The 14,462-nt window shown below is 34.2% G+C and overlaps 3 protein-coding genes across 5 annotated transcripts in view; 2 read left to right on the top strand and 1 right to left on the bottom strand.

Annotated features, from left to right (window-relative positions):
• Positions 1-2,534, top strand: part of LOC123013043 — a 7,784-nt gene extending 5,250 nt beyond the window's left edge. For both annotated transcript variants that reach the window (XM_044411342.1, XM_044411343.1), the window contains 2 exons: positions 104-734; positions 787-2,534. In XM_044411342.1, coding sequence (XP_044267277.1) covers positions 104-734; positions 787-2,439 — 2,284 coding nt within the window. In that variant the 3' untranslated portion in view covers positions 2,440-2,534. The remainder of the gene's footprint in view (positions 1-103; positions 735-786) is intronic.
• A 1,969-nt stretch (positions 2,535-4,503) lies between these two features.
• LOC123012984 (L-galactose dehydrogenase-like) lies at positions 4,504-6,263 on the top strand. The gene is made up of 7 exons (XM_044411244.1): positions 4,504-4,828; positions 4,873-4,990; positions 5,046-5,207; positions 5,257-5,490; positions 5,536-5,667; positions 5,714-5,886; positions 5,938-6,263. The coding sequence occupies exons 1-7, from the start codon at positions 4,686-4,688 to the stop codon at positions 6,011-6,013; spliced, it is 1,038 nt and encodes a 345-aa protein (XP_044267179.1). The 5' UTR covers positions 4,504-4,685; the 3' UTR covers positions 6,014-6,263.
• A 1,294-nt stretch (positions 6,264-7,557) lies between these two features.
• The window catches only part of LOC123013316 (zinc finger protein 624-like), a 10,116-nt gene continuing 3,211 nt past the window's right edge, over positions 7,558-14,462 (bottom strand). Inside the window, exons 3-7 of one of the 2 annotated variants that reach the window (XM_044411763.1) lie at positions 13,063-13,959; positions 8,484-9,384; positions 8,228-8,430; positions 7,992-8,179; positions 7,558-7,945 (exon numbers count right to left, since the gene is read on the bottom strand). In XM_044411763.1, the coding sequence (XP_044267698.1) occupies positions 8,001-8,179; positions 8,228-8,430; positions 8,484-9,384; positions 13,063-13,959 (2,180 nt within the window). In that variant the 3' untranslated portion in view covers positions 7,558-7,945; positions 7,992-8,000. The remainder of the gene's footprint in view (positions 7,946-7,991; positions 8,180-8,227; positions 8,431-8,483; positions 9,385-13,062; positions 13,960-14,462) is intronic. The other variant, XM_044411764.1, reaches the window with a different exon arrangement.

Below are 14,462 nucleotides of genomic sequence, written 5' to 3'. Positions count from 1 at the left end.
TATTTCTTATTTCTTATTTCTTATTTCTTATTTCTTATTTCTTATTTCTTATTTCTTATTTCTTATTTCTTATTTCTTATTTCTTATTTCTTATTTCTTGCAGGAAGGAACTCGTGGGGAGTGCCGAGCCCATCCTTTCCCTGGCTCGCCGAGACGTCAGCGCAAAACGCATCCAACAATGCGAATCCTGCAAAAATAATAAACTTTGCAAGAAATACAAAATGTGCAACTCGTGTAAAATCTTCTGCGGGAATGTCACCACCACAACAGTTGCTTCAGTTCAAGACGGCGACAGCAACGTACCAACAGATGGCGAAACTCCTTCACTTGTGGCAGCAACTGAAACTGTAACCCCACCTGTGGAAAATATCGTAGTAGGTTCAAGATTCAAAGGAATGGAAGAAGCCTCACAACCACGTTACTACTCTTTGGCGGCGGTAGAACCGGGACTTTTAATGCGTCTACTTTCACGAATTTTCAACATTCCGAAAAATTTTGATAGATTCGTGATTTTGGGCAAGAAGAAAGCGACGACGGGAGAGGAGGATGATCATGATATCACTATCATAGACTTGGCGCAAGCTTTTGGCGATGATAAGAAAATTACAGCAAATATTGAGAAATCGGGAGAAGTGAGAATGGATCTGGTGGAGAAATTAGACACGAGGATGGGGGAAATGGGGGATGATAGTCAAGCCAATAAGAATAAAATTATTGAACAAGTTTTAGATGAGGTAAATTATACCGTATTTAGTTGATTTAACTTTCATTTCAATTTTTTAACAGGGAAATGACAATGTTGGCAACACGCAAGAAGCACCAGAATCCAGCACCAGGTGTAATCTTGACGAAGCCGTTGACGACTTAATTGACATCATGCCAACTTCTTATGCCCAACGTAATAAACCGGAAGAACATCCTCAAGTCAAACCGCCGCAAGAATCACAAGAATCATCAGAAGAAGAAATCAAAAATCCTCCAGTGATTCAAGACAGTTTCAATTTAGTTGGCAAAGAAATTAGTGAAAATAAGGGCAATGATGATGGATTCGTCGACGATAATGAAGAAGCAAGACCTAGTATGGTCTCGAGGGTAAAAATACCAAAAAATAAACCCCTTTTGCAAAGAGTGACAACAATTCCGAAAGTGATTAAGCCAGAAATGAACACAGTTGGAGAAGCGGAAACTATTAGCGTCCCAGATGATGCAAGACCACGCCCAACATCAGACAATCAAGTTATTGACCTGAACCAAGAAGTTGCAGCATCTACTCCTGAAAATTTAGAGAAAAATGTCCTTCAAACGGTCAAGGATAGTCTAAAACCAGCACCAATGGAGCGAAATGTCCTCGAAACAGTCAAAAACAGTCTGCAAGAAGTACCAATGGGGCAGAATATTGTCGACATTGTTGATCAAGGCATGAGAGCTCAAGTGGAACCCAATCAAGAAGTTGCAGCTTCTGCGCCTGAAAATTTGGAAACTAATGTCCTTGAAACAGTGCAAAACAGTCTGAAACAAGTACCAACAGCGCAGGACATCATCGAAGAGAACCCTTCAATTGGTTTTGAAAATTTTGGGCCAGTGCAAGAGCCAGAACCGGAACCAGTTTTCGTCGAAGACAGAATAAAACCCAGTCAAGCCAATTCCGACAGCACCATTAAAATTTACAAACCCCCACAAAGAAATACAGTTGGTGAAACTTTAACACCATCTACAAGTTTCACGGAACCCAATGTCTTAACAACGGTGACAGACCCTCCCAATGTAGTCCAAATGGCCCCCCAGTTCGAAAACCGGGGCCAGTTTTCCGAATCCGGGGAAAAAGCGACCTATTTTGGGGCCCTAGTTCCCGCGAAAGATGGCTTGCCGATTGCCGACCCTCGGGTCAGAAAATTGTATTATGTTGGACAAGATATTAATCTGCCTTTGAAAATGTTCCAAGATGAGAATGGTGTCATGAAATTGCGAGTGGACACTGACGCTCTTTGTAACTGCAAAAATAAAAATTGTTCAAGACCTCATCTCGACGACAAAAATGGGGAAAATAACGTTCAAGTTGCACTACCGGAACTGAAAGTTAGGTATGGGGATGATGAGTTGATGGACAGTTTTGTTGATTCAATCCATACAAGAGGTGAACATTCGGAAAAGTTTAAAAGATCGCCCAGGATTGATGGAGTGATGGAGGTTGAGGGAAAAGAGAAAAATTATCAGATCGATAGGTTGGATAAAGTTGAGAAAAAGTTGGAAAATAAAATTGAAAAGTTGGGGAAGAATTTTGAGAAGGTTAATGAAAAGAATGAAGAGTTGTTGAATAAGGGGACCGTGGCACTTTATCAACAAATTGAAAAGAGTAAAGATGTTGATAAGATGATAACACTAGCGAGTGATTTGTTATCCTGGATGAGAGACTTGGCCACCGAGCATCTGAAATCATAATGTGGCCTTGGTTTTGTAATTAGATACCTAGTTATTTATATTGTTTTGTACTTTTTTATAATGACAGTTGTAACCGAATTTAATAAAATTTTTGAACAGTTTTTATCTTATTAAAAAGTCCCTACTCTCCCAGCAAAACAGTTACTACTAGTAGTGTGGTGAAATTTCACCAGATGTGGTGATTTTCATGTTAATCTGGTGAAAACTTTTGTAAAAATTCTAATTTCTGGTGAATTTTTTTTTTGGAAGTGAAAAAAACTGTTTTTTCGAGCATTCTCCACGTTTTCAACAAGAAACTTGATTATCTCATCAAGTTTTTTCAAAAAAGTCAAAAAGTCACCAAATTGGTTAAAAATAGTTCTGTTTGTTTTTTTAGAAGACTTTATTAGACAGGATTGAAAATGACAATTTATTTTTGTGTTTTTCGAATACTTTTTCAGATAGAAAAACACAAAAAAACGACGTTATTTTTGCCCTTGGGTGTTCAAGTACGTTTTTGAGATAAAAACAGAAAATTCTAAAAATTTTGTTGAAGCAGGCAAAAAATTTAAAAAAAATATCGAGATTCATATTATTTGTAGCTTGTTTCTTTGTTTTTGCACCACAGGCTCATTTACTTTGCAAAATCTTGTCCAAACACGCTCAAAAATTACAAAAACAATTTATTGATATTGATATTATTTTGTTTGTTTTATTCGATTTAACTGGTTTTTGAGCAAAATAAGACAAAAATAAGCCAAGAATGTTTTAAGCACGTTTTTGTACTACAATCTCAGGATTTTTGCGAGTTATCGCCAAAATGAATTAATAAATCAACATATCAAGTCGAAAATTACATGAATTTTGCATTTTTTGAGAGTTTTTAACACGTATGTTTTTCGGCTACAAACGCAATTATTTTGCAAAATTGTTAAAAACAAGCCAAAAAACACAGAATTAGGCCGAAAATGATAAAAAAATGGTTTTTGAAAGTTCAAGCAGATCTTTATGCTGAAAACTCATTTTTCTTCCGAGAGTTGGCCATAGCGTATGAAAAATCACTAAATTGTTATAAAAAAAGATTATATTATTCCAGACATGATATTTTTACCTAACTCTTTAACTTGGTTATTTCGTAAAATTTTCTCGAAGAAAAAATTATCGAAAAGGTTTTAAAAATAGTTCCAATTGTTTTTACAAGTTATTACTAAACAGAGTCGAAAATGACAACTTATTTTAGTTTTTTCGTATGCTTTTTCGGCTAGAAACACAATTATTTTCCAAAGTTTGTCAAAAAGAAGCCACAAATTCAACAAAATAGCCCAAAAACGGCGTTTTTTGTCTTTTTTCAGTCTTTAAGGATGTTTTTAAGATATAAAAACACAAAGAGTTCGAAATATTGCATAGAAACAGACTGACAAAATGAATTTTAATATCATCTTTGAGCTTGTTTCACTCGAATTACTTCGTTTCTGAACCAGAGGTTCATTTATTTTGGAAAATCTTGTCCAAACACGCCTAAATATCACAAACAAGATTGATATTTGATATTATTTTTTTAATTCACTCGATTTAACTGGTTTTGAGCAAAAATAAGCCGAGAAACCACAAAATTTGGCCGAAATTGCTTTTAAACACGTTTTTGTACCAAAATCTCAAGTTTTTTCGCTAAATGTCGCTGAAAAAAACTAAATAATCAAGAAATTAAGTCCAGAATTGCATTTCTCGAGCGTTTTAGCACGTATATCAATTATAAACACAAAATTTTGTTGAAAACAAGGGGAAAAATCACAGAATCAGGCCGAAAAGCATGTCATTTTTGCTTTTTTTCAAAAAGAAAACTAAGTTTTTTCTCGAGATTTGCCATACAAATCGTAATCTGGCGAAAATTTGCCAAATTTTTCAACTCGGATCTGGTGAATTTTATGTTTTTGATCGGGCAACACTGCAGCAAAAATCAAAAAAATTCCTAAATAAAAAAAATTCGAAAATAATACAACTATAAATAACGCTAAGTTTGTCCAGCCCATGACCTTCACTTCTACTAATGAATGCACAACGCTATCAGAAAATATCAACCAATGATACGCAAACACATAATTGTGTTTTGATGTAATATTATCACAGTGTAAATACCAAAACCACTGTTTGTTTATTAAACGGTCTCACTAAAAACTAAATTCAGTCACTAAATTGTCTTTAATCAAACAAATTGAAACATATTTTAGATGTAAATTTAACCTAATTCCTGTTAAGACTGCACAGAAATGTCTGAATTGCCTGAAACTTTTGTGCCGGGTTTCCACGACGAGAATGCCGTCAGAAAAATGAAATATAATAAATTCGGTAACACTGGAATGAGTGTGTCCCAGCTGTCTCTTGGGACAGGAGGATTTTGCTTGAATTATGGGTGAGATAATCTCTGTTTTATCAACTCACTTATCAAAACTTCAGCCAGTTTTCGCTCGAGCAATGCAAAGCGACGGTTCTCGCGGCCCTCAAGAACGGCATCAACTACATCGACACCGCCCCGTGGTACGGCCAAGGCGTATCCGAGGAGGTCCTAGGCAAGGTTGTATTTACTCACCGAGATTGCATTCGCTCAAAAATAAGCAACAATTTTAAAGTGCCTCGAGGGAATCCCACGGAGAGCTTATTACATAGCCACCAAGGTAGCTCGCTACGAAAAAGACCCCAAATTAATGTTCGATTTCTCGGCGAAGAAAACGAGAGAGAGCATCGATGCGAGCTTGAAAAAACTGAAGCTTGATTACGTCGACGTTTTACAAGTTGGTCTAAAATCAAACCGATCAAATTGCTATCAGGATTTTTTCTCAGGTCCACGACATCGAATTTGCACCTTCGTTGGACATTGTCCTCAATGAAACGCTTCCAGCGGTTCTCGAGGCGCAGAAACAGGGCAAAACCAGGTTTGTGGGGGTGACCGGATATCCGGTTTCGGTGCTCGCCGAATGCATCGAAAGAAGCACAGTTAAAATCGACTCAGTTTTGTGTTATACAAGACTGTCATTACTCAATCAAACGGTCAAGGAGTATCTCCCTCGCTTCAAAGTACTTTTCAAAAACAAATTCAGTTTCTTCATTTTTTGGTTTTAGGCGAAAAATTTGGCGATTGTTAATGCAGCACCGCACTGCATGGGGCTGTTGAGCAGTGCAGGGCCCCCGGAATGGCACCCAATGACCCAAGAAATTGGAGATGTGTGCACTGAAGCCAGAGAGTTTTGCCATGTAAGCCCCCTTAAGAAAAAAACGTAATACTCAATCGTGTTTTTAGAAAAACGGTGTTGAAATTGGGAAACTCGCCCTGTATTACGCCCTAAATGAAGATGGTCCTCATACTATCCTTGTCGGTATGAACAACACAGAGTTGCTCAAGTGCAATCTCGACGTGCTCCATAGTGGGTTAAGTGATAAAGAAAAAGAAGTCTACAATCACGTCAAAAATAAGTAAAGTTGCCAAATTGACTTTTTCAGATTTAAACAATTGAAAATTTTCAGTATACTGTCAAAATTGAAAAAGACTGACTGGGAAGGTGTCGAAGTGGCTCAATATTGGGCTTCGGTCAAAGCTTGATTTTCGAAATTGTTTAGTCTAATGGAATTATAATTTAAATTAATTTTAACAAAATTAAACCCGGATTTTGAATAGAAGACGCTTCAATATTTAGAAACTCTTTATGACTTGCGTTAATGTTATTAACTTTTTTTCTTCGAACAGCACTTTCATCACGATGGACAAAAAACTCCCGGAATTTTTTATGTTCAGTCTCATTTTGTGACGTTATTTTAACAGTGAAACAATTTGAATTAAATGATTTATTTTATTAGTAATTTATTTATTAAAATGGGTTCTAAAAGTGAATAAACTTTTGCCTTTTTTTTGTTTCAATAAATTAGTTACAAAAAAATAAATCGATATTCATATTATTTGTGGCTTGTTTCGCACGACTTGCTTTGTTTTTGAACCACAGGCTCATTTATTTTGCAAAATCTTGTCCAAACACGCTCAAATATCACAAAAATATTGATATTATTTTGTTTTGTTTCACTCGATTTAACTGGTTTTTGAGCGAAATAAGACAAAAATAAGCCAAGAATGTTTTTAAGCACGTTTTTGTACTACAATCTCAGGTTTTTTCCGAGTTCTCGCCAAAATGAATAAAAAAATCAACATATCAAGTCGAAAATTACATAAAGTTTGCATTTTGTGAGAGTTTTTAGCACGTTTTTCGGCTAGAAACACAATTATTGGTTAAAAACAAGCCAAAAAAACACAGAACTAGGCCAAAAATGATAAAAAAATTCGTGTTTCGAAAGTTCAAGCAGATTTTTAAGCTGAAAACTCGTCTTTTTTCGAGAATTGGCCATAGCGTATCATAAATCACTAAATTGTTATAACAAAAGATTATATTATGATATTTTCACCTAACTCTTATGCTTTAACTTGGTTATTTTATTTCGTCAAATTTTCTCGAAGAAAAAATTATCGAAAATCACCAAATTAGTTAAAAATAGTTCTATTTGTTTTTACAAGATATTACTAAACGAGTCGAAAATAACAACTTATTTTAGTTCTTTCGGATGCTTTTTCAGCTAGAAACACAATTATTTTCCACAATTTGTCAAAAACAAGCCACAAATTCAACAAAGTAGCCCAAAAACGGCGATTTTTGTCTTTTTCCAGTGTTTAAAGATGTTTTTAAGAGATAAAAACACAAAAAGTTCGAAATATTGCATGAAACAGGCTGAAAAATTACAAAGAGAGTCATTTATTTTAGAAAATCTTGTCCAGACACGCCTAAATATTACCAACAAGATTGTTATTAGATATTATTTTTTATTTTAACTGGTTTTGAGCAAAAATAATATGTTTTCAGTCTCATTTTTTGACTTTATTTTAACAGCGAAACATTTTGAATAAAATGATTTATTTTATTTGTAATTTGTTTAATAAAATGGGTTCTAAAATTGAATAAACTTTCGCCTTTTTGTTTCAATAAAACAAGTTGAATAGACGTCGCCGTATACACATTTAAACTTCTGTTTAAATGAAAACAGAGTTATAACGAATAGCATTAAGATTATTAAGCGCTTTTGAAATGAATAAAAGACTGGAGATACACACAAAAATTTTATTTTCCATAATGTAAAAATATATTTACAGTCTACTAACGTAAATTACAAAAATGGCATCCTTTATACACTAAAAAATGGTAATACGTTTCAATCAAAAAATACACATTTGATTTGTCGCCTCACATTAGGCCTTAAATCATAAAATATTTTGATCGTTCAATAGTTTTAATACAAAAAACAGATTATGCGTTGTAACATTACAAACATGCTAGAAAACATAAAACACAAAGTTTGGGCTAAACATTGCTTGAAATCAAACTAAAATGAAAATAAACATAAATTAGTGAAAGACTGAGTGAGAATTCTTCAAATGAAAATGACAAAACTACAGTACCTTAACTACATATTCATATGTACATTTTAATTTAATCTGAAACAGATTAAATTAGGTGTGTTTATACAAAATCGAATCATACCTTTAGACGTTATTCTCTAGCGATTTGATGATGTTGGATTTGACTCAAGTGGGCTTGGATATTGGTAATGAGGATTTCAGGTACTACCGGTTTAGGCAATGGAATAGTGATCGGGGGCGGCTCGTCCGCGTCCTGTTTTATCTTGTTAATGGGGTGAAGGCGCCTTATATTACTGACTACGTTCAAACCTAAAAATAACTTAAGTATTCCATTGATTTTTTCAATAATTCCCCTACCGTGAACACTCCTTTTATGTTGCGTGAGCAAATACCCCATGAGAAAACTCTCCGTACACAACTCGCATTGAAACCTCTCCCCCGTATGCCTCCTCACGTGTGCTTTCAGATCATTTCCTTGAGCAAACGCCGCCTCGCAATACGTGCACCTGTACGGTTTTTCCCCCGTATGCGTCCTCATATGAACCGTCAAATTGTACGCCCTGAAACTCCCCCATTCAAACAAACCAAACAACTGAAAAAAACACAACTCCACCTTCCGAATCCGCGCCCACATATCGTACAAAGATGCGTCTTTTCTCCCGTATGGTAGCGCTCATGCACCGTCAAGTCGGTGGTTCGGGGAAAACCCTTCCCGCAGAATTTGCATTTGAAAGGTTTCTCGCCTCGATGTCGTCTCATGTGAATCACAAGATAATCGTTCCTGATGAACCTTTGACCGCATTCTGAACAGAGGAACTTTTTTGAATGTTCGTTGTGGAATTTCATGTGTTCGGTTAGGTGCGACTTTGACAGGAAAGACTTATCGCATGTTTTGCATTGGAAACGCTTCTCCCCCAAGTGGCCTTTCACGTGGACATCACGGTATTTTTCAGTCGTGAAGGTTTTCAAACACACATGACATTCGAACTTTTTCTCGCCCAACACTTTCTCCCCCATTTCGTGTTTCGAAATCTTGTGTTTGGCCAACTGATCGGCTCTGTTAAACATCTTCATACAAATATCGCACTTGTGTTCCTGCTTTTTATCATGGAGTCTCACGTGTTGTTGCAAATGGTCCCGTCTGGAGAACCTTTTACCGCAGATTTCGCACGAAAAAGGTCGCACAACCGAATGCGATGTCATATGACGCTTCAAATGATTGAACCTTGAGAATTCCTTGTTGCAAACTTTGCAAGTGTGGACTTTGGCGGCTTCGTGGCTTTTCGAGTGTTTGTCTAAGAGACTCATGCGAGGGAAAATCTCGTTACAGCTGGGACATGGGAATTCGCCTTCTTCATCGGTGTCTTTGCGTTCTCGTTTAATGCCAGGGGGGCGTCCTCGGGGCCGGCCTGTGCTCCTGTGACCGGAAGCGTTCTTTCGTGCTCTAGTGCGACGTTTTCGTACTTTAGTTGGGAGGTATTCCGAATCCACGCTGTCGGAGTCATTGTCTGCAACTAAACGAAAAGTCAGGTCAAGTCCCAAACAAGTTTAACCCATTAACGCCCAGCGTCCTTTTTAGAGGACAAATTTTTAAGAATTTTTTTCAACCATTTGCGGGTAAATTAAACAACTTACTCTTATCCCGTCTAAAAATAGACATAATAAACCCTTGTTTTTTTTCGCTCAGTTTGTCGCAAACAAGCATTGGATGCACATTACAAATTCGTAAATATTGTAGTTTTTTTATTAGCAGCAATGTTTCTACGGAGAACTACATACTAGGAGACGAAACGAGATACAAAATTGCTGGATTTTTTTCGACCCAAAAAAAGTAGTACGGCGGAGTAAAAATCAGGGCACTTAGAGCCTTTTATCGTCTCAGTTTCAAATCGTTTTTAATTAATTTAAATTCAACCAGTTTACTAATTGCTTGAAAAAAAATGCAAAAATGTTGAGCTTTATATTCTTAATAAGCTGTAAAAAACGAACCACTAATTTTTTCACGAGGAATATGAGAAAAAAAATATTTAAAATTCAAAATCTGTGCTCCGTTTCATGTTTTTCAAAATGCTGCGAATACGGTTAAAGATACAAGAAAAATGTAAGAAAGAAAGTTGTAGAAAATAAAATTTTCTAGTAAAAAGTCCTTTGTCTTTAATGGTTTAGGCCTAAAAGACGTTCAAAGCCTTTTTCTTGGGAATTTCATTCTCTACAACTTTCTTTTTTATATTTTTCTTGTATCTTTAACCGTATTCGTAGCATTTTCAAAAATATGAGACGGGGCGCAAATTGCTAAATGTTTGAAATTTTTTTAAATATAGTTTTCAATAAAATTTTTGCATTATCTTTATCTCTTATTATTGAAAATTTAATGTTCTATCTGCCTTTATTTTTTTTATTTGCTTTTGTTCACCGTTATGTAAATACAGCCCTTTTTTTAATTAAAACTTGAACGGGAAAGGAACAACTGCGCTATCTGGCCTCGCTAACGGGACTATCGAGAACGGGGACATTTTGTTTTACATCGTGTTAGTCTTTAGGTATCCGTAAATGTTTCATAGATTGTTCCAATATTATCATATCATAAAAGGTACTTTTTTTGTCATTTTAGTGAATAATACAAGTGTATGTGTTGATTGCATTCAAGACTTGGACTGAAAATAATTGGTGTTTTTTGCAAAGTGCCTTTAAATTCCGGTGTCCTCTAAATAGGACGCTGGGCGTTAAAGGTACGAAAACACAATATTTTTTCAAAAACTTATTTTTACTGCTTTTTCACAAAGATTGTTATAAAAGATTTTTTTTGAAGAAGCTGTAAAATAATTAAATTCCAAAGAATTCAAAGCACTAATTGTAGTTTTGCCTCCTGAGGTCGATAGTCTCCCAGTTGCCTTCATTCTTGGCCTTTCTACATTTTTATCCACAGCATAAATTTCTTCTTTCAACAAAAAAAAACGGAGTAAGAAAACTACTCCGTATTACAGTTGTAGGCCATCAGGAATTACATAACATAGAACGAAAACTTTTATGCGATAAAAAAACACGTCAAATTTTTTTGATATTTGAGAAAATTTCTGACATTTCTAAAACTGACGACGTCCTAATAAAATTTATTAGAACGAAACTGATAAGGTTTAGTTACAAATTCTGAGCAGTGTGTGGCAAAGATTTTGATACAATTTTTTTTTGGATTCTGGCCAAGACACGGCAAAGAATACAAGAAAACCATTAGAGTTGTTTGCAAGATGGTAAAGACTGTCGAAACAACAGAAAGTCATAAAAAATTTAAGAAACAATAAAAACATATTTTTTAATTGGAATATTTACTTAAAAAATAAATTAACACGATTTTACCGTTCTCATTTAAGTAACAAATTTTTGTTACTTTTCTACACTCATCTGCCCAGCGTCATATTTAGAGGACAGCCCTTTATGAAAAAACTGTTCCCTAATTTTTTTTTCTTTAGAACTACACTCTTTGTGAACAAAATAACACATGTTGTCAAAAAATTCCATAAAAAAATTATTTGAGCGTTAATGGGTTAATTTATATTTTTGAGCAGTTTTGCTCATTAATGGTAATATTTTTAATAACACAGACATTATTCTTGTAGAATTTACCACATTTTTTTATTTACAATCAATGAACTTAAAATTATTATGCAAACTATACAATTTATTAATTAATTTGAAATAGAGCTTATTCCATATCTGGTGGCGAACTGACAGTGACAGAAAAGACACTTGGAGTGCGCCCACTTGCTTAAGATAAAAAAATACATGGGCGTACTTTTTTTCTTTAAAAATTGTGAAGACAAGGATGTTAGGAGGTTAGGAATATTATTTTTGGAAATTCTTCTCATGCGTTAACAATTTAATTATTTGTTCATTATTCTTCATCTTATGTACGAGTACCTACTTATTATAATTTTTTAAAGAATAACAGTGGTTTTGAAATATTATTTCATACGACGCCTATGAACAATATTTTTTTTTAATAGTAAACATATGTTTAGTGTCAAAATTCAGTCATTTTTGACAACGTCAGTCCGCCACCAGATTTTGAACAAGCTATACCTACATTTTTATGATACTTATTTTAACTTAAAAAAAATGAATTGTTTTTTGAGAGTATACAAATAATGGACAAGATTTATAAAAGTTACAATTTTGACAACATCTGAATTTGAAAACATAACCACAATTTTTTAACAAAATTTCTAGGGACAAAAACAAAGAGCAAACAAAATTTGTGGCTATGGACACAAGCTGCTACCAATTTTTTCACCAAAATTTTGACTTGGTAATTTCCATTTAAAAAAAAAAAAACAAACTTTACAGTGATGGACAGTGCATTTCGTCCACCCAATTTCTGTCAATTCACAAAAATTCACTGTAGCCTGTGCTTTATTGTCATGATAACTGACACTGTCAAGTTTAATTAAATTTTTATTTATTTTGGACCGGATTTCCAATCTAAAAATGGATTGGTACTATACTTCAAGCAATGTAAGACAAAGCACTGATAAAAAGTATGTAAGGAATATCGAGCATTTTGTCAACAAGATAAATGTTCATCAAAGTTCTCAAACAAGGTTAGAAAAACTTAAAGACTAATTTACACTTTTAGTCTGTCATGGAAATTGGTTGGACAAAATTCACTGTCCGTCACTGTACTCAATTGAAAAAGTCATAAATGGTGGCACTGATTTTTTTTCTATTTCGTTGATACTTGCATTATGTAGTCTCAGTGTGTAACTTGTCTCTTTGTTAAGGCAAACAGAAAAACTGCTTTCAAGCATATTATTACAAAAAATAATAACATTTGTTAGCTATCGTACGTGTTATTTAGTTTGCTTTTGTTTTTATTATTTGTTGTTATTTTTCTTTGTTCATTATAAATAATACTATTTTATTTTCTTAATTTATTTTTTTAAATGCTTATTATGTCACTAAATAAGTAATAGACAATGGACTACTTCATATTACGAATGCTTTGAAATTATCAAAAATGTACGAGATTTTATGAGGGGTTCATGAAGTTAATGAGATTACCGGAGAAAGTAAAAAAATCTGAAATCTAAAATAATTGGTCATAGACCGATGAAAAATTGTCGTTAGTGCTATTTTAATACCTATTTTTTAAAACAACTTGAAAATGATTATTTTTAAAATCCTGTAAATAGCTGTACCTGTACTTAACTTACCGCCAAGCTCCATATCGTCATCTTGCTCAGGCACATACTCGTCACTTTCAAACCTTCTACTTATAATTTTTTTATCTTCGTCAATACTGATATCATTTTCATTGATCTCAAGATCAATCTGAGATTCCAACATATCTTTAATATCCATCTGCTGGTCCGACTCTCCCTTATTATTACTGTCGTCGTTTTGTAAATTTTCCACTTCCTTAATCCTATCCTCATCTAAATTTTCGGTAACTTCCACATGCGGCTCTAAATAATCATCAACATCCGAACCAGCCGAATAATCCATGTTGGGATCGTAATCAATCTCGTAATAATGCTCCTCGATATTATCTATATTCTCTAGAGTTGGCAGTGCCGGTTTTTGATTCTCATGCAGCCTTTTGTGCACTTCAAGACTATCCTCTCTCGAAAATCCCCGATTGCAAATGTCACAAATGTGTACTCTCTCTCCCTTACACCTCACTGCATGCACTTCGAGATGATCCGATCTGTTAAAACCTCTATTACACGATTTACACGAGAAAGGTTTTTCTTTTAGATGTGTCGTCAAGTGACGTTTTAAATGCTCCATTCTCGTTAGAGTCTTGTTGCATATTCTGCAAACGTGGAGTTTGTGTTTGCCGTGAGATAATTCGTGTCGGTAGACGTGAGTTTGTCTAGTGTAACCTTTGCCACAATAACGACATTTGAAAAGTGTACCCAAGTGGATACGCTTGTGGCTTCGCAAACCTTCGAGACGAGTGAAGCTTTTACCACATTCGCGACATGTCAGAATCATTTGGTTGTCTTCTATAAATTCGATAAAGTCGGAGCGTTGAGTTGAAGTAAGACAGTCTTTCGAGGGGTCCTCTTCGGAGAGAACATCGACCAGGTTCTCTAAAATAAACAAAAAAAAACTGTACTCAAAAACTTGTACGATTCAGGTTCTCTAAAATAAACAAAAAATAACTGTACTATAAAAATTGTACGATTTGAATTTCGGTTTCAAAAAAAAATTGTGAATTTTACCATATTCCGTTTTTTTTTGTTTGGAAAATGGTTACTAAAGTTCATAGTTGTTTTTTTTCTCTATTTTTTTTCCTTCTATTCTTAAGAAAAATATTAACTAATAATTATTATCATTCTTTTCAAAAAATGATGCAAAAACCATTTTCTTTAGATAGTTGTAATCTCTAAATCATAGTCTTTATCCAAAAAATTAGAAAAATTTGCAGAGTGGGTTACCATTAAAAAAAAACTAAAAGATAGGTATTTCAACAATTTTTTTCTTAGAAAAGGAAGGCATTTTAAAATGTGTGTGTAAAAAAAATTGTACGATTTGAATTTCGGTTTCAGAAGAAAATTGTGAATTTTACCATATTCTGTATTTTTTTTTTGTT

This window comes from Tribolium madens, unplaced genomic scaffold (assembly GCF_015345945.1).
Source record: "Tribolium madens isolate multiple individuals breed KSU strain unplaced genomic scaffold, Tmad_KSU_1.1 Scaffold_96;HRSCAF=242;Tcas5.2_LG5, whole genome shotgun sequence".
NCBI classification, from domain to species: domain Eukaryota; kingdom Metazoa; phylum Arthropoda; class Insecta; order Coleoptera; family Tenebrionidae; genus Tribolium; species Tribolium madens.
This window is presented reverse-complemented; position numbering and strand designations above follow the sequence as displayed.

Excerpts from the sequence above, each read along its gene's own strand:
- LOC123012984 (XM_044411244.1), top strand. The coding sequence starts at position 4,686 with ATGTCTGAATTGCCTGAAACTTTTGTGCCGGGTTTCCACGACGAGAAT. Across the intron at positions 4,991-5,045 it reads CCGAGGAGGTCCTAGGCAAG|TGCCTCGAGGGAATCCCACG; the intron begins GTTGTATTTACT and ends ACAATTTTAAAG. Across the intron at positions 5,668-5,713 it reads AAGCCAGAGAGTTTTGCCAT|AAAAACGGTGTTGAAATTGG; the intron begins GTAAGCCCCCTT and ends TCGTGTTTTTAG.